The sequence below is a fragment of the Thermobia domestica genome, chromosome 2 (assembly GCF_964235325.1).
Source record: "Thermobia domestica chromosome 2, izTheDome1.hap1.1, whole genome shotgun sequence".
Taxonomy (NCBI): Eukaryota; Metazoa; Arthropoda; class Insecta; order Zygentoma; family Lepismatidae; genus Thermobia; species Thermobia domestica.
The window spans coordinates 330,349,098-330,376,264 of NC_137455.1; the positions used below are offsets into that span (position 1 = coordinate 330,349,098).

Genomic DNA, 27,167 nt, shown 5'->3' on the forward strand with positions numbered 1-27,167 from the left:
AACTACTAAACTGTCAATAGACAACCAGTACTTACAAGTGTGTTATTAGTATTAAGTATTCTGCTTCTTGGTAGGTCCTGGGACTAATGATTCATTCTATCTATCTATCTAGCTATATATACAGGGTGTCTTAAAAGTCCCCTGACATAGGATAACTCTGTTGTTATCAGAGTTACTACAAAATGTGAGAGGGCAAATCGTCTCCAAATATGATGTTTTCAATCTAAAGTGAAGGAATTCTTTTTAAAATCGGACGAGCCGTTTGGGCAGTATACTCTTTATGCGCCCAATGTTAAATGAAAATACAACGTTGCCATTTACCTGGACCTACAACATAAGTGAATGAAGTTACTTTTTTTTTTTTTTTTAACGCTAACGTGTCGATGGCCAGCCCCCATTTCAAACATGCCCCCATTCACTTTGTTGTGGATCCAGGTAAATGGCAACGTTGCATTTTCATTTAATATGGGGCGCATAAAGAGTGTACAACCCAAACGGCTCGTCCAATTAAAAAAAAAAAAAAAAAAATCCTTCATTGTAGCTTGAAAACATAATATTTTGAGACTGTTTCCCCTCTTACATTTTGTTATAACTCTAATAATAACAGAGTTACCCTATATCAGGGGACTTTTGAGACACCGTGTATATATAAAGAAATAAATTTTGGAAAGTAAAGTAGGAAGAAAAGAAAATGTTTAAACTCCGATCAGAGTGAGAAATTCGCGATACTTGGCCAAAATTTTCAAGTTTCATCAGGAGTTCATTTGCAGATAGTACTTCACAACTATGATTTTTATTTGCGGGGTAATAGGACAAATTAATAAAGAGTGCTTTTGCCCGTAACTAAAGTTTTAAGCAAATTTGTAATGTGTTCTATTAATTAAATATATAAGTATAAATAAACGAAAAAGGTGCCCACTTTGCTTTTCCATATCCCGTTACAGTTCATTTAAAAAAATATTTAAACGTAGAATTTTTGCTGTTAACAGCTTGTTGTGCTATATGATTGGGAGACATAGTCGCTTGCTCTGAAGGTAAAACGCAGAATGAAAGTATTTGAAAATAAAAGTTTGAGACGAACATTCGGGCCGCATGGAAATTTCGACGAGAAAACTGAAACGAACAAATGACGGAAATTTCGTAACAAGGAACTGCATAATTTACAGGTGGGTAGTCATGTAGCCTACACTATCTAAATTTTAACTGAAAATCCAATCGGAGAAAAACTATTATGAAGACCTGGGCGCAGATAGGACAGTATTAAGGTGGATCTCGCTGCATTACGAATACAAAGTAAAATTTGGATCCAGTTGGCTACGGACAGAAGTCAGTAGAGAGCTTCTGTGAATACGGCATTCATAAGGCGTAAGCGATGAAATTAGTTAGATAGTTGTCAGCATTGTCGAGACAACAAGAAGAAAGATAATTCAATGGGAATTGGATGGAAGAGAATTAGTTACTTAGGTAAAAACTATATACATTAACTTATCATTACTTGTAAACACAAACTTCTTGAGGTTGTCTGCTGGCCTAATACCGCTCTTACGACTTACTGTACCAGTGTTTAAAAAGCAGACCGGACAGCATAGTAATTAGAGCACCGCCATGGTAAGTTGAAGACCCAGGTTTGATTCTAGCTCAGTCCCTTACACTTCCCTCGTGAATTATCATTGAATTCACATTTGTGAACGATGTGGTGTAAGGAAAATCGGCTGATTCTTGCCGTTTTATCATACAATTCTTCAATAACTAAAGTTAAAAGAAATATGTTTTCCTTACAAAACTTTATTAAAACAATACTTTTCTTCGTTCGCAATAATTTTTACTGTTGCAGTGTTATCATACATCGCGCGCGCTCAGTTATCTAGAGTTGCTAATAATAACTCGTGTTTTTTTAACAGCAAATTCGCATGTCTGCAAATTACATAAAATATAAATAGTAGGCATTTACTTGTTCATGGCCTTTTTTTAAAATGTAGTTCTGCAACATTATGGTTTGGAAGTGTTTTGTTTATATAATGTTCATAATAGTAGAGTATGTAGTTTATAATTGTAAATGAATTATATTTCTATGCTACAGGATACGGGAGTGATAGTAAGGCTCAACAATCAGTGGAAAACTTTGTCAATACATGTAATTTACTTATGTTGCTGTATAGTCTAAGCGCGGATGCAGTTTACTGGCGAACACCATAAGCTTTTAGTCCAGCAATAAGATAATTGGACTTTCATGACCAAAAGTTCTACATTTTTTCTTCTTTCTTACTGCCACAAAATGAATACAGTAATACTATCTTAAACAGAGGCAAGAACTTTTAGATACAACAATCCCTTTTGATGGATTGTATATTTGCCGACTGTTATTCTTCTTGTAACGATAGATCGAGAACTCAGAATGAGATTGGAGGGATGATAGTTTTGTGCATAGGGTACAGAAGCTAAATTGTTAGTGCAAGATGCGCTGGTTTCTATTCTTTGCCGTACAGTTGTTATGATCATGCGCTAAACTATAAGTCCGCGTCTTCTGTAACCTCTCTGGTGAAAAGGAACATCAAGATTTTTTTTTTTTTTTTTTTTTTTTTTTTTTTTTGTTGTTGTTGTTGTTGTAATCGATAATCCGAACTATGTGAGATTTGTAGTTGACAAATATTGTCTGTTGTGGGGATTAGCAGCAGTATAGACTTTGGGACCTTGTACAAGTGTAAGGTCACACATTGCAGATAAATTCGTCCTTCACTGATTTTTGCGAAATAAGATCAAATCCTAAATTTGATGGCCCATAACTCGGGAACCCAAAACCTGCGTACCATATTTCACACGCTTCTATAGTCGATCAAAGTTTACTATCGTGCCAAGTTTGATCGAGATTCGATTAGTTCGGCGGAACTCGTACGATTGAACCCCAAATGTTATGGCCCATAATTCAGGAAGTTAAACGCCTGTATAACGTAACTTGACCATAAGAAGATTTGAATATAAGTCGACTCCTCTATTTTGAAGAGGCATCTTGAGAATTTTCTTATTTTTAACAAATTCTGAATAATCGAAATCACAAATTTGCTTATATTAAGATACACCAGAGAAGTTAACGTTGCCTATCGAAAATGTATGCCCATTATTGGTTACCTTAATTATGTTAATAAAAGAACAAATAGCATACCGTACCGGTAAAATACGGTACCATAAATAAAATGAAGTTCTGTAGTTTACAGTACATAAATTTTTGTTTTTACCCCGCGTAGCGTAGTCGCTAACGTTCTCGCCTTCGGTGCGAGCGGTACCGGGTTCTATTCCCGGCGGGGGCACTCGGCCTAAAAAGTATAAAAAGCTTTTTCAGGCCAACCATCCTGAATGAGGCTTTCCTGGGTTTTCCTCATTCACACCAGGCAGACGCCGGGGTGGTACCTCACTTATGGGTCCCAGGCCGCTTCCTTCCCTTTCCCCAGATAGTGTGCTCGCCGAGGGACGTCATCCCTCATACGTGACGGGCTAAATGGCCACAGATGCCGAAAGCCCAGAAATCTAGATCCTAAATACCTAAATTTTTGCTTTCACAACCTTTTTTACTGTATTTAAAATCAAAAACACAATGATTGCAACAATGGAGGTATATTTTAACGTTGTGTAGAAGCTATTACTCAGCGTACTACTAAAGCTTTATCTGCGAACATAAGACGACCTCAATTTTCAAATGACGATTTTTTTTTTTTTTTTTAAAAAGAAAGAAACTCGTGTTATAGTCGGGTAATTACGGTAATGTTCCATATGCATAGCTTATCAAGGTGTACCAGGTCATACCAAGTTGGTCAAGATCTGATAACTTTTATTGATTGCGTAAAGAAATTGTTGTGCGAAAAAATCAACTAACTACAAACCCAAATTTGAAGTCCAAAATGGAGAACCAAAAGCCTACGCACCATAATATTTCACACATTTGTGCAACAAATCAAGGCTGCAATCATGCCAAGTTTGATCCAAATTGGATGAGTTCGAGTTGAATTCGTATTATATATCGTCGGTATTAAGGGATAAAAATCACTAACTGAAAATTTTAGTGATGTTATATTGGATCATTTTCAGCATAAACTTCATGTAGAAAAAGTCATCAATTACACTTTCCAGTGTTTAGAAATAGATGCAGAATGTCTTATTCACTAAATGAAATATGTGTACAGATAAACCGTTTTTCTCAGAATCTATAAAATGATAGTTAATAACTTTTTCCTTAAGACCGATGATTATGTGTATTTTATTTTTGAGAGAAAGATCAGTGAAGGCCGAAAATGAACCACCATTTAACAAGGACCGTTAGTTTATATACTAACTTGTATAGTCCTTCTCTGAACACCATATTCGTCCAGGGACCTGCGAGGTACGTATGAGCCACTGATGTTTCGGTGTAGCGTAATTCTTTCGCTATTTCATGATCGTTCGTATAGTTTTCGTCGCTTTCTTTGAATTAGATTTTCTTCTATAGTTTCTGAATGAAATTAGTTTGGTAATAAAATTGCGTTATTGATAATATCTAATTTCCGTATAATCTACATTGTGTCTTAGATTATAGTGGCAATAGACAAATAATTACAACGAATTAAGCTATCACAAAGGGAAGCAAGAATGCACATAAATAAAGTGTGTTGTAATTATGTTAAATTTAATTAATTTGTTCATTTAATTCTGCAGAATAGCGGAGTTGAGTCACTCCATTGTAAATCATAAATTATAGTGTGGATCATATATTAAATTTTGATGCGATATTTTAACTGCCTCCTCCCCCCCCCCCCCACCGATCTGGAGGATTTGGAAAAGTTGACCATTTTAAGGAGTAGTAACGTACGAAGAGACAGAGGAATATACTTATTATTTTTCTGCAAACAATCAGTTTTCTTCATTCTTCAATGGAAAAGATTGAAACATTTTAAATCCACTAAGTTTACTTCGTTTTATGTATGATCATTCTGGTCTACCACTTCAAAATTGACTTCTCAACTAGAAATTACTACTGGAAATATACATGAGTAGTTAATTTTTTGCTGAATTACTGATATATATCCTATAACTAGATGTTTATAAAGTTCGTTAATAACTTATAATTTGCGATAATTATATGTACTTTTTCAGGTGTAGCAAGGAAAAGACGCGTCACCAGGAAGGAAGTTGAAATTATTAATTTGAAGATTCAAGCGAATTTGGAAGATATCAGTCTTACTTTAGCCAATTCTCAACGGCGTGTTACATCATTTGACGTCCTGGGAATAGATGCCGGAGTTGTTATAAAAAAATCAGAGACCAAAGTAACGGCTGTTCTCAGAGATGTCCTTGTGAATGATGGTAGTCCTTCTACAAAATATAAAAATGTTAGTATTTCTTTCTCTTTCTTTAATTTAATTAAAATAAAATTGATTAAGGTGAGTTCGTGACATACGTACTTTTTGAATATGAGTAGACTAGAAAGTGTAAGTGCTGCATTTTATTTTTTATAGTTTCAAGCCATTTAAGCTAATTTACTATTATTATTATTATTATTATTATTATTATTATTATTATTATTATTATTATTATTATTATCATCATCATCATCATCGCCGCTACTGCTTGTCTGTTGATTGCGATTGCATCGCGCAGAAACAGCTGACTTGTTTAAAATGAATTTGAAAGATATATAATATCCACCTCAAGCTAGGTTATCAAGTTACTGATTAATGGGTGTATTGTAAGGCGAGTAGGGGGTTCAAAATTTATGCCAGAAATAGAATATCTTACAGTTGTTATCATTACACGTCAATTGAAATGCGAAAGAGAGTTGAAATATTTTCCACGAACATTTTTGCCGTGCAAAGAATGGGCAGTTCATCTACTACTTGTATTTTATAACAGATGAAACTACCGGTAGGCAGATGAGATATGTTTAAAACATTTTGGTAACACTTCTAAACTGACAGCAAGTAAAACCTCAATTTTTGAACAAAATAGAGAATGTCAGTGTGAAGGGAAGTTTCAACAATGCATGTGTTGTATTGTGGCCTGAACGAATAGGATATGACAGAGTGTGACTAGTACTTACGGGCCAAGCACCTTACATGTTGTTAGCTACTGCCAACCTGAAACGTAAGTACCCTAATCTAAATCATGTGACCAGCATTGCATCGAGTTTGTGAGGCACTAAGAGATGAATACTCATATGCAAATGAATATTAGTCTTGCATAAAGTAATAGCTAGAAATGGGCCCTGCTAGAATAAGCTAGAAGTATGTTGAAATTACAGGCCTTTTTCTTCCAACTTCCCTATCCTTAGTAGATGAGGTATTTGATTAAATGCTGCAGTGTTTATTTGTAATTGTTCTAAAGGTATGATATTCCAAATGATTCTTCAGTTGTTAGAAAGCTTAAAGACTAGCAGGTAGACAGGAATTGCTAGACGAACTTTTTATTATGCATGGCTACTCTTTCGTGACGACTGCCATTACAATATTAGACGAGCAGTGTCGTGAGAAAGATGCATAGGGGACTGTTCTGACGGATGTGAAGAGAGCATTGGAGGGTATCGAAAAACAGAAACTAGAACAGAGCTTAGCTAAAAACATGATGTTAAGGATGTTGCAACGAACGATGATTTAAATTACCAATTTCAAGCAAAATATGCATGCTTGTGTCAACGTTAATGTTCCTTTTCTACATGGGGATATTTACTTAGGACCGAAGAAGCAGCCTCACTGAAGAAAGAAAAGAAAATGTTATCTGTTTCAACTGTTCTCTGGACTTGTGACTTTAATAACATTGTGTTCTGGTAGTGGTTTTAGGCATACCTTTTAATACATGCATGAATTTTGAGTCCTTATTTATGATGTTTGGTTTCGGTATTACTGTTCATTTGATGGGCTATACTCAGTTTCTCTTCTCCGATACTAGTTCAAATATTACATTTTCAACAGAATACTTGAAATGACATTCGAATGTTGTATTTGTTCAAAATCGATGTATATTTTCTTTTCCATTAGATTGTACAGGTAAAATAATAGGAAGTGAAACTGTGCGAAGTGATGTGCTGATTGTCTCACATTTAAGTAAAACTAGAGGACTGGATGCCTATTAAGTTTTTCGTTATCTGGCATACAATTCGGTGTCTTGATTGAAGGCGCAAATTTTACCTTTCCGTACCTAGTAAAAGCAGACGTTAGTCGAGGATGCCACTAGTCTTGTAAAAGTAAAGTTTACTTTTTTTTTTCTTTCTTTTTAAAAATGCTACGACTCTTGTGTTTAAACGTGTTTTGGTCCACTAAAAGTGACACCTCGAGAGTATATTGATTTTTTTTTCAAGCTGTGCATTTATATAATGTGCTCACAAAATTTCTTCGTGTAATGGATTATAGCACAGCAACTGACTACAATGTGATACCACATTTATCGCGCAGGAGACGTCTTATTAGAAACGAAGGTTAAAGTTGTAGTTTCATTCATGTGTGTTAGGCCTTACCATAACATAATATACACATACACAAGAATGAAAGTGATTGTTTTAATATTTTTCTCACAATCCGCAATAAATGCAGGTCCTGTTATACTTTTCTCACAATAACAGGACCTGCATTTATTGCGAATTGTGAGAAAAATATTGAAACAATCACTTATAGACAATGACAAAAGAAGCAATTTGAGAATAGAACCAGGTTTAGAAGTGCGTTGTTTCGGAGACAAAAGCCACCAATAATTTGTCGTAACGGGACGTAAATGGCCATAACTGGAACGAAATGTCAGATTAAGATCCGGTCAAATGCAATATGCATTATTCGTACCTGAGATAACGTAATTCATTGGATTTAAAGCAGGGACGGTGCCAAGAATTCTCCAACCAAAAAGTAGGATACTTGGTACATCTGAAACAATAAATGCAACGAGATATCATCAATTGTACACAATAAATTTGTTTCAAGTAGAAATATGTCTGATATCTGAATCAAATGGAGAGAAGATAGATCTACGAAAGCATTAGCTAAGGATTGGATGGGAACTGTGACCATGGGAAAGATTAATAGGGATGGTGGGCAATCACGAAAGAAGCAATCTGAGATTAGGAACCAGAATCTGAACATGCGACAGTAAAACAATTACACGGTATGTGTATTTACGAGAACTGTAACAGGCAACATGCAACGTCAATACATGCATCTACCAAAAGAACAAAAATGATTCAAGATAGCTGGTTCCGTGCAAGCAGACGTACGTGAGAAGGAAAAGAAAACTGGTCGATAAAGGAAGCTAGCTGCGTAATCCCATGGGTATCGTAAACAAAGAAGACAAAAAATCTTCGGAAGATAGCACAGAACGTAGGTACACACCGTCTAAAGACAGTGACAAAGAAACACTACCGTGTAAAACTATTAGTACATTGAAATGGTAGGTAATGTGCTTACAGCTTCGCAGTAAATGTTCTAAGTTACGTTCTCCGGCATCGGTGCAACCATAACAGCGTCATAGGAAACTTTGTCTCCCACACTCAGATATTCCAAGTGTCGTTCTGATTATGTCACTGGAAGCGAGGATTCGTGCATGGAGTCATTTTTCACTCTCTACCAGAGTTTTATTGAGAAGACTTTTAAGGTAACCCCACAAGAATAAATAAGATGGAGTGAGATCCGGTGAACGAGCTGGCCAGGGAACAGGATCCCTCGTCAGACTCAGATATCTGGGAAAGTTTGATCGAGATACGCACGAGAAGCAACATCAAAGTAAGCTGGCACCCTGTAGTGTTGGAATCACATAACCACTAGACAAATACCGAGTAGGATATCTGCTAATAATTCTATAAGGATATGCTACATAAACACCACGTGTACTGGTGCAGTCAAGCAGGGAGGAAGAAGATAGGAGCCTATTAAGTTGTCGCCAAAGATGTCAGCCTATATGCAGATGTCTCGATGGCTCTTGAGAGTTGCCACGGAAAGGTTTTCATCGGCTCAACAGGACTTCCGACTATTAAATATACAGCCTTTAGTAAAACAGGCTTCATCGATGACGAGTACAGAGGCATAAAACTTAGAATCAGCCACACAGCTCTGCATTAGTTATTCACAAAATGCGACACGAGAGTAATAGTCAGCTTGGATCAGATTTTGTACTCTGTGGATGGTAGGGATACAACTGCATTTCATGTAGTACCTCCCACACAGTACTGTGAACCACACTGATTTGATGTGCCATGGTCCTTGTACTTGTTAAAGGCTGCCCCTTCATGCGATCAAGCACTGCTTCTTCGAAGGCGGCAGTTCTTTTAGTTCGTCGCCCCTCTGGAATATGAAGTTGTGGGCTCAAATGTCCCGTTTCCCATAAACGCTGGAACAGTCACGTAAATGTGAAATCCTTCGGACGTCTCCTTTGTGGAAACCTTTCACGATATAGCATAGCTATTTTCATTAGCCAATCCATAGGTAAACACCACATCTATCTGCAAGCTCGTTAACCGCAAACTTCGTTGCACTGCTAAAGTACTTACTGTCACACGAATGACACACGGGGTAATTTCACAACACTAGTCTTTAAACAGTAACCAGACGATTGCCAACAAGCTTTCACAACTGCATGAAACGAAATACCTCATAAATAAGTGTTAGCTGATACGGTAGGCAGATGATCCTTACGAACTGCACTTCTGTAGTAGAGAGGGTGTGATTGCATTCTTTCTATCATTAGTTCCAACTTTACCAAACGAGACGAGAAAACCAAACCATACTTCTGGTCTCGTAGAAAAAAACTACAAAAGCTTCATACGTATTTCCTTTGATCGGATCAGGTTGTGACATTTTATTTCTAATTATTTTGTATTCCTTTCGTTTTTCGGCAGGCCATACTTGAACATGAAACATTTTGGGCCAGTGAACGCATATTCGTTCTTTCTTGATTGACCATCATCTCTACCAATGTTTCTCACGGTCAATTCGCAACCAATCTGTAGCGCATGCTTTAGTAAATACATGTTTTATCCTCATCTGGTTCAGGTATTGGACATCTACCCCAAACATCTCTATTGCGTTCAATTTACAATTTCTCTTCCTCCTTTTTATTTTGTGTGTGTTTTTCAAATGTACGAAATATCATACTTTCGGGAGGAGGAGGAGGGCTACCTTTGTGCCGCTCCTGCTTTCAGTCCATTCCTACAATAATGAAATCTCAGGTACAAATAATGCATATTGCCTTTGACCGGACCTTAATCTGATATCTCGTTCTCAATTTATGACCATTTTTGTCCGGTTGGGACAAATTTTCGGTGACCTCTAACTCCAAAGCTACACACTGTTGGATCTTGTTCCTATTTTCAAATTGCTTCTTCTGTCATCGTCTATCGTCTATCACCACTCTGGAGTTTTCTCTCTCTCTCTCTCTCTCTCTCTCTCTCTCTCTCTCTCTATATATATATATATATATATATATATATATATATATATATATATATATATATATAGCTTTGACGGTGTATACCAAACACAGAAAAGAAGAAGTGAAACTATTTTTTGTCATTGCTATTCTAATTAAATCTAAGTGTGTCAGTGCATGGTGTGTTGTATAAAGATAACTTTTCGTAAGAATGAACTACTTGAAAAAAAGTAATACACGTGAATTTATTTTGCATTTAAGTACAAAATGCAGTATTTAATTTACAACATAATAATACTAAAATGGATTAAAAATACATTTCTTGAAAGAAATACTTATTCCTACATTAAGACTGAAACCTATTTATTGATAATACTGTAGTGTTGTGATGTTACATTTTTGTATCATTTACTTATTTACAAAATTTGAAACTAGTATTTTAAACAAAACCAAAAGTGTTGGCGACTCTTGTGTATACATACAAGAAGTGAAAGTAGCAATATTCATACAGCTTTTTTATTTTTTTTAAATTTTTCTTTAATGAATTCATATATTATACACTCAGCGTACGTTTATAAACAGAGGCTTGAATGACAGTTATATCTAATAAATCATCCTGTTTCAGATCATATCAATAGTTGGAAAGGAAGCTTTGTCAGCAACAGTTGGGATGTATGACATCGGAAACAGTCATAACGCAGAGGACCTAAACATGACTGTTGAGGCTAAGATGGCATGCGTGCATATAGTGTTTCTTAATAAATACGTCAGCGATGTGTTGGTAAGTAGATTCAATTCTAAATCTCTCTTCCGCTCTAAAATTAAATCGCTCTATTTTAAATCAATCATTGTATAATTTGTATATCATTTCCCCCATCTTTGCAAACTACTTTGTCTGCTCTAAAGTTTAGTAACTTTCGTGGAGACAGAGTAACATGTTTATTGTTTTCTGTAAACGCTGCTTACAGACATTATTAATGGAAAACAGGTGGCTTAATATTTCATTCTGTTGATTAGTATCTGGTGTCCGTAATACTCACTGTCAGATTCACACATCACTTCTTCTGTGGATTTTATCTTTGAATAGATTCACACATCACTTCTGTGGATTTTAACTTTAAAAAGGATACGCACAAAGTTTATTGGATTTCTAAAAAAAGTTAGTGAACATTTTTGATGAGTAACAGTTAAAATTTAAAGCTTGTTATTGTTGTTTTATATTGAAGTTAATCACCTCTTTTCAGCACCGAGGCCACATAAGACGTGGATCTACATTTTAAAGGTTAATCTGAACCGTAATGCGTTCAGAATTCAAGCTTTACCACCGGAAATCGAACCTAGGACCCCCTACACCAAATACACACGTGCTGTGCACTAGGCGTGCGAAAAGAACATAAAGTTTATGTACGAGAGGTTACCGTTTCCGTTATACGAGAGGCTGCTGAAAATTTCATAACTCAACCCAGAAGTGCATGTGGAGTAACGAATTTTTACAATTATTTTACCTACTCCCTCAGAAGTTCAATATATTTTCTTGAACAGTGTTCCAGTTTTTGCAGACTAGATAAAAAAAATAGAAAAGAAAGTCCGTTCCTCGTACCACTTTTTCGTAGCACTGACCAACTTATCAGATTCAAAATGGTGTTCTTTCAACCGTTGTTTGAATTTGGAGAGTAGTCTGACGGAGCTAGATCTGGGGAATAAGGAGAATGATCAAGACATCGAAACCCTAAATCACGCCGCAATATCAATTGTGTTTGCAGTGCTCGATATACAGAGGCATTGTTCTGAAGGAATAGAATATCTTTTTTCAGTTTTGCGCGTCGTTGCGTTTTCAGTTTGTCTTGCAATTTTGTGAGTAATGCAGAGTAATATGTCTGACCTTTGGGCAGGTAGTCTGTGAGTACGACTTCATTCTTATCCCAGAAGAATGTTGCAAACCTTTTCCCAGCCGACTTCTGTTCCACCAATCTAAGACTGTTTCGTTTCGGGATCGTAGTGGTACAACCATGTGTCGTCGATGGTTACTAATCATGGCAGAAATTGGTCGCATTGCTGTTAAAATGGAAGATGACTTCTCTTGATGCCCTCCCTCTTTCACGCTTTTGATCTTACAGCAGGGTTCCTACTGGTCAGGGAAATCAGTGAAGTCAGGGAAAACTCAGGGGAAATGGTGCAGATTAGGGAAATTTTATAAAATATATTTTTTCTAACATTAATGGTACACCAATTTCAGCTTAGCCAACCATTAATGATCACAGTATGGAAGGTTGCTCAGACTTTTATGGGTGGTAAGTGAAATGTACATATGAGCAATTGATTATTATTTGTCTCTATGTAATAAATGTTCTCATATATATAAATATCAACAGTTATTTATTTCTTCTTTATATGCCAATGTCATCCGAAACCTGTCATGAAAGTCAGGAAATTTCACGCCATACATCAGGGAGAAGTCAGGGAAATAAATTTCTCCAGATCAGTGGGAACTCTGTACAGATTTTTGGGAACCCATTTTACCGACAGCTTGCACTTAGCACACGTGTCGCCAAGATTCTGCGATTTTCAAGAATAATGTCATGAATTTTATTTACGATTTTGAGGACAGTCATTGTGTTTGGTCTTTCTTCACCTGAAGTATCATTGCCACGTTGAAATTTCGTTGAACGCTGGCTATAGACTGTTTTACATGAAGTTCGAGAACACAAAATGCTCTTCAGTCTGCGTTTGCTTCCATCTTGATATACTGTCACCTTCGCGGCGGAAACTGATGTGACAGTCAGTGGCCTTTAGTGCTTTAAAAAATGTGATCTATACAAGACTTTAAAACTAGTTTGCTTATTTGCATATGAAATGTAACAATAACTATGTATTACGTTGAAATAAGCTTTTATATTTTCGCAGTAGTTATCACTTAGATTTATTTAGATTTATTTCTCGTAACAGTAAACAGCAAGGAACTTTTGAGCTCATCATTTAGAGACTGTTAAAATGCATTTTCATCACCACTTGGATTGCAGTAGATAATTATAATAGAACCTTCTGCATTGTTTTAATGTAAGCGCATTCCAGTTTCATTAGCAAGGTTTAATTCCGTTATCTTGCCGATGTCTGCTTGCTCATTTACAAATCATAACTCGTCTGTTTATGTCAAAGACCTTTTCGTATAATTACGATGTCCATATATGTTAATGTCACAACTCACAAGTAGTTTTAAACACCGTGTTCGTGGGTTTTCTCGGGGTTCTCCCGTTTCCCCTCACTTTCTTCATTCCACCATTTCACTCATTTCTCATTATCACTGTCTTCTTTAGCCTAACCGGCATGACCGTGGGACGTTAAACTTAAAGATTTTTTCACAAGTAGTTTAATTTTTCCATATTTCAACTAAAACAGTTATATCTACGTACATTTATAAAAATAGTTTGAAATAGTACTGACAAGTCGTCCAAATTTTTCCTTAGACTTCTAATATTCAGTTGTCTAATTGTAACCCCGTGTTTTATTTCAAAACAAATAAAAAAATAATAATCGATATCATTACAAATGTTAGTACCTGTACTTCGATACAAAAAGAAATTCAATAATTACTTGTTCCATCTTCAGGCAAGTTTTCAGTTCAGCACAGCTGTCCACTTAATTTTGCATGTTTCGTAGATCTTCTGGCCTTCTAACATACTTCACTCGGGATATCTCGTCTTTCCTTAGAAGCACTTTTCCATCACTTACTCAAACAAATCAGAAACCATTATTCGTGGCGAACTGTTTCGTTCCATTTAGCACTTTTCGATTGTTAGGTGTTAATTGTTCATTGATTCCGGTTGTTCAGGAATTTTGGTTTGACATCTGATGCTAGGAAACTTTGTTTTCTCGGAACTCCTGTATTCAATTGTCTCTAATTAACTTGTTTATTTTATTTATTTATATGTATAGTTCCAGATACAGCTCGTTGATCACTTTACACTGAAATATGTAACAACAGTTTAGAAAAAACAGAATTCAACAAGAAAACATAACAACAATAATATAAAAAATAACAGTTTATCAAGAAAAAAATAGCAAATAAAAAATACTGTTACATAACAGTACTTACAAATTAATTTTCTCAGTGCGGATCGGAAACTTCTTTCAGAGGTAAAGACATCGAAGAAACCTGTATATGAGCGACCTTTGGACTATTGCAAGTTTAGGTTTCAGGACATAGAATAGATTCGTATTCCGTGTTATGCAAATGGCTGCTTTGAAATTAAGTGTGCGAAGTAGAGATTGACAGTTTAACTTTCCATTTACTATTTGATGTAGCAACAGAATATCAACTTTTTTGTCTGACAGGTAGTACGATGTTACATTGAGTGCTCATGGAGGGAAGTATTGCTACTGTGATTCTGGGCTTGTCCCTTCTTGACGTGGATAGTCTGTACGACTATATATATTACAGATACCCTGGCCACCTTAATCACTACATCATTGCATTGCTCTTCTTTTATTTCTGAGATTTCAATTTCAACAGTATATTGTAACTGGGTTTCTTCTAATTGATTCCCTTTTGTTGTCTTTAGTGTTTCCACTGTTTGCTTCAGTTTTCGTTTTCCATTTCCAAAGTTTGTGATTTTTTTGTTAGATCAGTAGCTGATTTCCAAAGTTCAGAGATTTCTTCAGTAAGGTTATCGATAAAAAAGAAAAAGTTAATAAAAAGTTTGTGGTTTTCTGTAGTCGCAAATATTATGTTGCTTTTTTTTTTTTTTTTTTTTTTTTTGTGAATTTCACTTGTTGCACTAGTAGTTTTCTGTAATTTTATATAATGTGTCGCACTTCCCCAATTTGAACGTGTCACACTCCCACTTTTCGTGCTTCAAATTTTCAGATGTTTTCTGCTATTTTTGCAGATACATTTAGCGTGAAAAAATATATATATATATATATCACAACCGCCGATAAATGAGACAACTTCCTTCAGGCTATGAACGGAAATTTCATTTTTGCAACCGTCACATAAATCAGACATAATTGCTAACGTTAACAACAAGATAAGAGCGATTACACTACACGTCTTACACACATACAAGCGTTGACATTAGAGTGAAAGACAATGTAGATGGTGAGGTTTTCCTAAAATTTATTTGTTTAAAATTGTCTTTCAGTTTTACGGTTTGGTTAACTTTTGATTTTTGATTATCCCATCTGTCGACTTTTTCTGAACAAAATATCAATGAAAAAGTAACATTCATCGATTAAAACTTCGATGAAATCAATGGCGTCCAAACGCAGCTTTTTACAACATATCCTTAAGCTCTTTCTGACGAAATCTCGAACCTTAAACAACTAACTTAAGGAACTATAAGTACCTTTATTGTAAGACATTTTTTAACTGTATGTTTTACATCTACAGTGTGTATTGTATATTTGTTTTATTGTAGTTTTATACACTTGTGCTTTAAATCAATCATTTTATTAAATAGACTGTACTAAGGAAAAGTGTTCTATGAAATAAAGTTAGATTCTCATTGCGAAAGTGAAAATTCATCCATCGGAAATAATATTTAGATATTTCCAATAAATCTTAATTAAACTTCCAATAATATACAGTATTATTGTCTTGGATCAGTTCATTTACGTGAGTAATTACTTTATTCAATAATTTCTAGAGTTTAAAGTGATTTCTTACTTAAAATTATATAACTTTAACATTCTATAATAGCATTAGTCCAAGGACTTCGTTACAGCAAGAGTTAAGCGAGAGGCTGCAGATGTAAAGAGAATTGCTTTTCTGACTTTTAATGACGTACTTCTTCGCACACATTGTTAAACCTTTTAGCACTACCTTAGCAATGAATTTGTGAAAAGTTTACAAATTCATGGTCATGACTATAATTACACTATTACGTTTTATTGGCTTTGTGATCTCACTGTATTGTGTAGAAATCATATAAAAATACTAACACAGATCTTAGACGCATCGTATTTTTGTCTAATGATTTTATGTCGCCAAAAAGTTGGCATGCAAGCCTGATGCTTATCATTCTTTGTTGATTCCTAGTGGGCAGGATTTTACGTGTTAATCCAGTATGGTGAAGCAATTTGGGGAGATTCGTGAACAATTTGGGGTAGCGAATTCCAGTATAAGCCATAAATGAATACATTGGGAGCCGATCTTTGAGCACTATTACATATGAAATCAGACCGATCAATACTTCGGGGGATGTATTGCTACGAAGTACACTATTCAATTTTGTAATATTTTGGCATCAGAAAAAAACTCAGAAATTGTAGTGTTTGTTAAATAAACGTATAACTTCATACTTTTCAGAACTTTGTAAACAATTTCCAAGCAGCTATGGAAGCAATAAAGGAGGCATCGGCAGCAGCGGCAGAAGCAGCACGGCAAAATATGATCGAAGTCTACGAAACCGCTTTTCGAATAGGATTGAACATAGAAATAGAGGTAAGAAATGCTATCTAAATTGTCTTTGAATATCATTCCAAAAAAATCTATATATTAATAGCGGTGTCTGTGAACAAAAAACTTCAGATCCAAATTGAAAGGGACTATGTTTGTGACTCTTAATCTCTTGAACCACCGGACTGATCTCGATCACATTTTTGATGTAGATGCAGTTCTGGCCTGGGAGTGTTTTTAGCTATTTACTTTGATGGTAGAACTTAGAGGAGGGAGAGGAGGGGGAATTATGAAAAACTAAATTTAACTTAATAACTCTTGAACCAAACGACCAATCTCGATCAAATTTCCAACATAGATGATGATCGTGTCTGGGATGGATTTTACCATTCCACTTTGACGGAACAACGAAGGGTTTGAGGAGGAGGGGGAGATATACAAAAATCAATAAATATAAAATTAAAAGTGACCATGTTCGTGAGTTAATAACTCTTGAACCACCCGATCAATCTCAATCAAATTTTCAACATAAATGAAGTTCGAACCTGGAAAGTTTTTTATTTCATTTTGATGGTAGAACTTAGGGGAAGGGAGGAGGGTAAATGTATGAAAATGAATAAAACTTAATAACTCTTGAACCACCCAACCGATCTCGATCAAACTTTCAGCATAGATAAGGTTCGGACCTGGGATGTTTCATCATTTTACTTTGACGGCACAATGTAGGGGAGGGGAAAGGGGGACATATGTAATATATATATATATATATATATATATATATATATATATATATATATATATATATATATATATATATAAAGTGTCTGTCTTTATGACTTCATCACGCTTAAACTACCGAACCGATCTTAATCAAATTATTAACATAGATGAGGTTCGAACCTGGGGTAGTTGCTATCATATCCATTTGATGATAGAACTTAGGATAGGAGGAGGGGAGGGGAGAGATATATACAAATAAATAAAACTTAATAACTCTTGAACCACCTGACCGATCTCGATCAAATTTTCAACATAGATGACGTTCGAGCCTGGATTTTTTTTTTTTTTTTTTTAATATTTTCACTTTGACGGTAGAACCTATGGGAGGGGGAGGGGAAATTAATGTGTAAAAATAAATAGAACTTGAACCACCCAACCAATCTCGATCAAATTTTCAACATACATAAATATTTTTAATTTGGTATCATATTCAATCATTCAGACAACAATAATTAGTCCAGTCAAATTATACAAAAAAAGGGCTAAACCCGGAAAAAAATCATAAGCTGAAATTTTGTACATACCTTTGGAAAGGTGTATAGAACAACATACTAAAAGTCCTTAAATATTCGGTGACGGGTTTGGCCGCCATATTGGAAAATGGCCGACAAAGTGTGGTTTTTCAACGTAATGACTGATTCTCACTTTAATAGCTAGAACTCACGTTGTATTTGCACTATTGATGTTATTTTTTACTTCATTCGAATAAGAAGAGACTATTCTTACAGATCACGTTATTACACTTACCATTTTACTTCGTATGCGGGAGGTAACGGACGGATTTCCTTTTAAATATCCCCCAATTTCCCTTCTTCCAAATAGTTTTCTTATATATTAGCCCAGAAAAAAAATCATAACAAGCTGAAATTTTGCACATACCTTAGAGAACGTGTATATAACCACATACTAAAAGTCCGGAAGTATCTGATGACGGGTTTGGATGCCATATTGGAAAATAGCCGCCGAATAGTGGTTTTTAAAGGTAATAACTGTTTTTGGTTTTGATAGCTATAACTCACGTAGTATTTGCATTATTGATGTTATTTTCACTTCATTCAAATAACAAAGGTCTATGCTTACAGACCACGTATTACACTTATCAGCTTACTCGACACGCGGGAAGTAACGGAAGGGGTTCTTTTTAAAAATCACCAAAATTTCCCTTTTGAACATTAGTTTTCTTACACATTAACCCAGAAAAAAAAAAAAAAAAAACATAACAAGGTGAAATTTGGCACATACCTTTGGGAAGGTGAGTATAACAACATACTAAAAATACTGAAATATCCAGTTACAAGTTTGGACGCCATATTGGAAAATGGCCGCCAAATAGTGGTTTTTAAAGGTAATAACAGATTCTCACTTTAATTGCTATAACTCACATTGTATTTGGACTATTGATGTTACTTTTAGTTCATTTGAATAACAAAGGACGACGATTACAGACACTTACCAGTCTACTACACACATGAGGGGAGTTACAGAGAATTTTTTTTTAAATCTCTAAACTTTTCTTCTTCAGATTCCTTTTTCTTAATCAGTTAACAATCTGTAGTCTGAGAGTAGCAATTAATCTTACATTAAATACACCATAACACACACAATATAACATCCAAGTTTCATTCAAATCATAGCGATAGAATCGGAATAACAAATAAAACTTCGTTAAGTACTACTCCTTGACTATGCATAGAGCGAATAAGGCATTGTCAAGCTACATTCCCCAACTGTTAGGTTTATTTCTTCAACGCTAGTTGTCGCATCTCCAGAGAAGTTCTTTCTGAATCTGAAGACCAAATCTGGATTTATTGGAATACTTTCTAATCATCTCACGGCTGCTGGCACCAGTGTTCTTCAAGCCTCTGTCGATGCACATACCCAGATTTGCGTACAGCAAGAGAACTCTCTCTCAAACAGCTAACATCCAGTATCAATTATTGAGGAAAATATTGATCTGCTTGTACTTTTGGCCTCATTAGCAAGTGAGGAAATATAAAAGTAACCAAGAAAGTTCTGTCTCTTTTTCACCCACCACCTTCGAATATGGATATGTCACCTTAGACGTACGTGGAAAATGAGAAATAGTCCCCATCAGCATTGACGACCTTCTGCCAACGTTATGGAAGGTCATGGATTCCATCGTTTGGATAGAACTTGGTGGGTCGTGAAGCGAAGAAGGTATCAAGTACATTTTGCACCTCTACTTGGGATTTGAACTGGCGTCCTCTAAGGTGATTGTCCAAGGAATGGAACAAGTGATAATCGGACGGTGCAATGTCCAGGGAATATGGCGAATGCAATAGTGTTTCCCATCTAAGCCGTAGAATGGTGTCCCGCGTCATCCTAGCCACGTGGAACTTAGCGTTGTCCTATAACTGGAGGACTCCTTTGCGATTCAGCGATTCAGAAGTGCTGGCTCCAGAGTTTTGAGTTTTTCTTGGACACGGCTTAACTGCTGACAGTACACAGTTGTATTGATGCTCTGACCAGCTGGTAGCAGTTCCCGATGCACGATGCCACGAGCAGCCCACCAAACACACAGGAGGATCTTCTGGTGCAGTGTTAGCTTCGGCTGTTTTGCAACCGGTTCATGGGATGCTAATTAATGATGACGGCGCTGAGGAGCTTCGTATAGGACCCACTTCTCATCACATGTCAACACCTGTCCAGAAATGGTTCCTTGCTTAGACGAAACAGCAAAGAAACACAGGTATCTGCTCGCATTGCCTTCTGTGATCGGGAGTCAAATCATGTGGGACCCATAGACTCAACTTGTAGTGCATTCCAAGTTGATGGCGGTTGTGCCGAATGTTTTCTCCACTCACTCTGAATTGTAGTCCCAGTTGCTCACATGTCTGGCCACTGTTCGCCTCAATTGCTGCTTGAAGATCATTTTGTACATGTGTTTTTATTCCGGCATGTGGTGCGTCTGCGAGTGTTCCGTCACCGTCCCTAAACTTGTTAAACCACTGCTGCACTGTTCGCGTAGTCACAACACACTCACCAAAGGCCTAGGGAGTCCTTTGCACGGTGTAGCATATCTTCCGCCTCGCTGCAGCGAAATTTGACCCCAGTTTTCACTCGAGCAGCATACACGCCTTATGATGCTCTGTGGAGGTCTCATGTTCACTCTGTCCTTACACAAGTTCACGGTGTAACTGAAATTTCACAGCCAGATAGTATGTTGGATATACCCACACTAACAACTGACCTTCTCCTTAGCTCCATTTACATCAACTCACGGTGTAAGGGTCAATTGAACACAGACCTCCACATAAAGCGACAGAACTTTCTTGGTTACTTTTATATTTCATCACTTGCTAATGAGACCAAAAATACAATCAAATCTATATCTTCTCCAATAATTGATATTGGGTGTTGGCTGTTTGAGAGAGAGAGAGTTCTATTGCTGTACGCAAATCTGGGTATGTGCATCGACAGAGGCTTGAAGAACACTGGTGTCAGCAGCCGTGAGATGATTAGAAAGTATTCCAATAAATCTAGATTTGCTCTTTAGATTCACAAAGAATTTCTCTGGAGATGCGACAACTAGCGTTGAAGAAATAAACCTAACAGTTGGGAAATGTAGCTTGACAGAATGCCTTATTCGCTCTATGCATAGTCAAGTAGTAGTACGTAACGAAGTTTTATTTGTTATTCCGATTCTATCGCTATGATTTGAATGAAATTTGGATGTTATATTGTGTGTGTTATGGTGTATTTAATGTAAGATTAATTGCTACTCTCAGATTACGAGATTATTAACTGATTAAGAAAAAGGAATCTGAAGAAGAAAAGTTCAGGGATTTTTTTTTTAAAAAAATCCTCCGTAACTTCCCTCATGTGCAGGGTGTCTATCGGTCACGGAAGTCACGAATATCACGAAAAAGTCAAGAAATCAGAGAACGGTAATGAAAGTCACGAAAAAGTCACGAAATTTAGCTTTTGGGTAACGATTTTTTTTAACTATACAAATGTAAGTACAGATTGAAAAATTTCATTATATAAAACGTCAAAATTCACCACCAAAAATGTCTGTGGTCGGCTTTATACACTACCAAATCGCAAGCAAATTATGTTTCTATCGCATGGATGAAAATTCGGCTTAATTCGCACCCAAATTTGCTCTTGAAAATGATTTTTTTTTTCTGGGTTAATGTGCAAGAAAACTAATGTTGAGAAGGGGAATTTTGGTGATTTTTAAAAAGAAACCCCTCCGTTACTTTCCGCGTGTCAAGTAAACTGATTAAGTGTAATACGTGGTCTGTAAGCGTAGCCCTTTGTTATTCGAATGAAGTGAAAATAACATCAATAATGCAAATACTACGTGAGTTATAGCTATCAAAGTCAGAAACAGTTATTACCTTTAAAAAGCACTATTCGGCGGCATTTTCTAATATGGCGTCCAAACCCGTCATCAGATACTTCCGGACTTTTAGTATGTGGTTATATACACGTTCTCTAAGGTATGTGCAAAATTTCAGCTTGTTATGATTTTTTTTCTGTGCTAATATATAAGAAAACTATTTGGAAGAAGGGAAATTGGGGGATTTTTAAAAGGAAATTCCTCCGTTACTTCCCACATATGAAGTAAACTGGTAAGCGTAATACGTGATCTGTAAGAATAGTCCCTTCTTATTCGAATGAAGTAAAAAATAACATCAATAGTGCAAATACAACGTGAGTTATAGCTATTAAAGTGAGTACCAGTTATTACTTTAAAAAAAAAAAAAAAAAAAAAAAAAAAAGTTTGTCGGCCATTTCCCAAACCTGTTACCGAATATTTCCGGACTTTTAGTATGTTGTTATATACAGCTTCCCAAAGGTATGCACAAAATTTCAGCTTATGATTTTTTTCGTGTTAATGTATATATTGACTGGACTGTAGTGTCCTGCGCTTGCGCAGGACGTGTGGGTTTGCTAGTATTTTTTATTGCCACAGTTATTAAACTTCAGTTTCCCAGTTCTGAAAATGTATATGAGATCGAACATGCTCGTCAGTGAACAAACTGTTCTTGATTTATGGAGTATAGAAACAGTGCGTTTAAAGTTTTCAAAAAAATTCAAATTACTATTTGTTTCTACTTCATTTATATAGGATTATTACAAATGAAGGAGACAAACTTCGGAAGAGAATTCATTGCATCAAGTGCAATAGAAAATGTTCTCTAAAATATATGAATCGGAAAAAGCGTTCTTTCAGACCAGTAAGGAAATTATAAAGACAAATTAACTCTTGAAATATGAAATATAGAAAATATGGCTTGGATTTTAGGTTTTGTTTGGTTCGTTTGAGTATAACGTCCTTTTTAGCGTCAAGGCTGTATGAGACAGGGACTACTGTTTATAATGGAGTTGGTCTGAAATGGAAAAATTGCACATGAAGCAACATCTCTGTCCTGTATACTTATCCGTGTTTCCAAATTGTTTTTTACCTTTACAACGAATTATGTAACAAATAGCACAAGACTTAACCCGGTAATTTCATACTCATTACCCCCAACGGATGCTCAGGCCGGTGCGGTGATCATCTTGGTCACCGAATATAGGACCACTTAACTTGTAGAATAAAATAAAATGTGTACTTTTATGCCCCGCTGCTGTACTCTGTAGGTTAAAGGAGACGAACGATTGTGAAAGAATTAGTGAATGGTAATGTGGAAAGCAACGGGAGAATCCCGAGAAAATTCACAGACATGGAGTTGTCCACTACAAATTCACATAACCTGAAATCGAACCAGGGAACCCTTACACTAGAGGTGAGCGCTCTACCACTTAACTAGGGTTTGGGAATTATAGAAAATGTGGAAAGCTCAATAATTTTTTGCAGAGTTCACCAACTCGATATTAGATGCGCTTAAATTATTCAAGGTGAATGGGCTGCACTATACTCATACATAAATTCCACGGCTTTACCTCATACCACTTTTGCACAGTGAACAAATGAAATTGACACACGAATTAATCAACACTCTGTATATACAGGGTTTGTATGATAAGTAATGAGACCAGGTCTGGAAACATTGTTTTATTGATCTGATCTGTACAGGGACTTAAAAGCTTTCGAAGTACTCTCCTCTTGCGTCGATGCACTTCTGCAATCGATGTTTCCACGCTGCAAACGCCCCCTGGAAGTCAGCAGCCGGCATGTCCTTTAGAAATGTGGTCACGGCTGCTTGGATGGCTGTGACGTCTGCAAAACGGGTTCCTTTCAAGCGTGGCTTCAGCTTCGGGAAGAGGAAGAAGTCGGCCGGGCTCACATCTGGGCTGTAGGGTGGTTGTGGAAGGACTTCCACCCCAATCCGGGTCAAAAAGGAGGTCACTAAGAAGGCGGTGTGGGCAGGGGCATTGTCGTGATGCAACTTCCACCGGCTAGCGATCGCCGGTCTTTTCCGCTTGACGCTCCTGTGCAGTCTCTCAAGGACTTGTTTGTAGAAGGCGGCGTTGACGGCTTGTCCTTGGGGTACAAACTCCTTGTGGACCACCCCCACATTGTCAAAAAAAACAATCAACATTGTTTTCACCTTTGACTTCGACATTCTGGCCTTCTTGGGGCGCGGGGACGCAGGAGTGTGCCACTCCGCGCTTTGACGTTTCGTTTCAGGGTCGTACTGGAACACCCACGACTCGTCACCTGTTATGACGTCATCTTCAAAGTTAGGGTCACTGTTCATGAGGTTCAACAGTTCCTGACAACAATCAACACGTCGTTGCTTTTGTTCGTCAGTCAACACTCGCGGCACCAGTTTCGCACAGATTTTTCTCATTCCCAATTGTTCCGTCACAATCTTGTGCACTGTTGTGTGGTTCATATCGAGTTCATCAGCAATCAATCTCAACGATAATCGACGGTCTGAGTTCAGGAGATCCCTCAGATTTGCCACAGTTTCGTCCGTAGTCACTGTTGTCGGGCGTCCAGCCCTCTCCAGATCCTCAACGCTTTCCCGGCCGTTCCGGAACGCACTGTGCCAACGAAACACCTGGGCTTTGGATAGGGCTTCCTCTTTGTAGGCCTCCGTGATGAGAGAAAGCGTCTGAGTAGCCGTTTTCCCCAGGCGAACGCAAAATTTGATCGCATAACGCTGTTCGATGGAACCCTCCATGTTTGTTGATTTTCCGCCGTGACAAGAATGTTCACAAGGGCTTTGTCCAAGGCTTGTCCGCGCTCCACTAAGGCTCGGAGCCAACTGACGCGCGGTGCGTTGCTTTGCTCGGACCCCCCCCCCTACATCCTCCATCACCGACAAACCCGCTCCAGCGACACGCGCGCCGCGGCGCGGCGAGTCTCATTACTTATCATACAGACCTTGTATATATAGACTGTTCCATAATTCGAGTGTAAATTTTAATTTCATAATACTCAGCACTCGTAAAAGCTAGAACTGTGAAATTTGCAGGCAATTTAGAGGAAGATCAGAAGATTTGTTTGATAGCAAAACGAGATCACGGGTATTATAGTCTGCAGAGTTACAGGGTCAAAGGTCAAAATGCGATTTTTTCCTTATGGGATTTCAATGTTAAATAGTACTCTTACATGCCATTTTTTGAATATTCATCTCCGGTAGCAAAAATTGGTACATCGACATAAATTCTGATCCGAAACAATGTGATAACGGGAAATGTGGGCAATCGTGACCCGGTGACCTCTAGTAGGTCATCTGTGACTCTTGAGGAAAAAGCTCTTTTCAACAGTTTATTGTACATAATTAATTCAGTTGAAGACAATGTTAAAAACCATATGCATAAAGGATCTACCGAACATACTTTTTAGTAAAGGGAAGAGGTCAGAAATATCATCAGAGGTCAATGGTCAATTAGTTAAAATGTCATATTTGATGTGTTAACAAGTAAGAAACTGTGACGTTGGAAATAATGATTTGAGTTACCATAGAACACATGCATAAAGGTCCTTCCAACGGATATGTATGGGCACAGGAAAAAGATCAACAATGTCATAAAAGGTCAAATGTCACGCAATTAAAATGTCATGTTTGATGTGCCTAGCAGGTATGAAACTGTGATGTTGGAAATAACGATTTGAGCTTCCATAGGACACATGCAGAAAGGTCCTTCCAAGGAGAGCACATGATCATAATGAAAAGGTCATTGTTGTCATAAGGTGAAGAAGCCTAATTTTGTAATTCAGGCACTGCAGGAAATGGTATGTATCTGTTTTTGTGATGTTTAAAACAATGAATAGAACATAATTACTTAGCTTTGTAAAACTGAATTCGATTTTTTTTCTTATTGAAACATTGATAGCTATTTACTACAAAGAAATACTTGAAATATTGTCTTACCTGTACAACAAACACCGACGACCTTGTAGACTGTATATCTTTTTAGTAGTTTGCAATTTATTCCACCTGACCTCCGTGATGTGCTAAACATAGTAGTTTGCAATTAACAAAAAATTGGCTACTTACCAATGAATCCTCCCTTGAAAAATTTAAAGATTTTGACGTTTCGGAACTCTCAGCTGGTTCCTTCCTCAGTGGCAAGGTAAAAGGATTAAAACGGAAAGGAGATAAAAAGAATAAAACCAGGAATACACACCACTATATATTTAACGTACAAAAAAAGATCCTGAGATGAACAGAGCAAAGTGAAAAAAAGAATGAACTGAATAAAAAAAAAAAAAAGAACGCGGTGTCTATGTTAGGCCACTATTGCCAGATCCAAAGTATGGATCAAAGGTAGGTACCCAAGTTCGGTCAATGTTGTCAGTATCAAAGTTCAATGCAGGTTTGTATTTATGAATAAAGAACAATTCTTTAATTTCCCGTTGTAATCAGTCTTTACGCAATATTGTTTATAATGCACAGAGTAGAGCATTAAATCAAATTATTAGGTTAAAATACTTTTTAATAAATAGGCTCAATAATGACTGCTATCAAATGTGGATGTCTTTAACTTTCCGGACTGACCCGCTATACACACACATTCTACAGAATAGATTGCATTCTAGACTAAGAATGGAATATAAAATTAAATTTGCACGCTTAGAAAAGAAAATCACCCATCTAGGTGGTACCCTTGTTTTCAATAAACGCAAACCAACAAAAATAGAGTCCGATTCACCTGTAGAATTATTTGTTAACCTCACCGATATTGACATACCTAAGAAATTCTATCAGATTTCTCGGTTAGGTTTAAAATTTAGTTACCTTCCGCTTTCCATTCCATTGGAGGAGATAATTTGTTCAGTAGAAAAAGCCGTTGACCTTGCACCTGATATTCATTCCGCGCAATCTATTAGAAATGAATGCTTGGCCAATATCAATACTTTTTTATACTCATACAAAAAGGTAGGACCATATCCAAAATCCGGATATGTACAAGGGCTTATTACACAATTTGGAAAATTTCTTAATAATCACGCTATCTGGTGTTTAAAGGCTAATAAAGGAAACCAATATGTTGTTATGCCAAAACAAAGATATGCTTCCATTATTTTAAAAATAGCAGAAAAATGTAATTTTGTTTCATATCCCTGTAATCAGATACCACAGGTCATTAAGAGATACAGTCGACAATTGATTCTTCACCACTTTTAACTGACTTTGAAAAAGATATGATAAAAATACATGCACCTAGTCTTCCCATTATTTATGGTCTTCCG

The 27,167-nt window shown here is 36.6% G+C and overlaps 1 protein-coding gene across 2 annotated transcripts in view; it reads left to right on the forward strand.

Annotated features, from left to right (window-relative positions):
- Positions 1-27,167, forward strand: part of Vps13 (vacuolar protein sorting 13C) — a 426,449-nt gene that overhangs the window by 121,929 nt on the left and 277,353 nt on the right. For both annotated transcript variants that reach the window (XM_081749100.1, XM_081749101.1), the window contains exons 19-21: positions 5,122-5,357; positions 10,994-11,149; positions 16,676-16,810. In XM_081749100.1, coding sequence (XP_081605226.1) covers positions 5,122-5,357; positions 10,994-11,149; positions 16,676-16,810 — 527 coding nt within the window. The remainder of the gene's footprint in view (positions 1-5,121; positions 5,358-10,993; positions 11,150-16,675; positions 16,811-27,167) is intronic.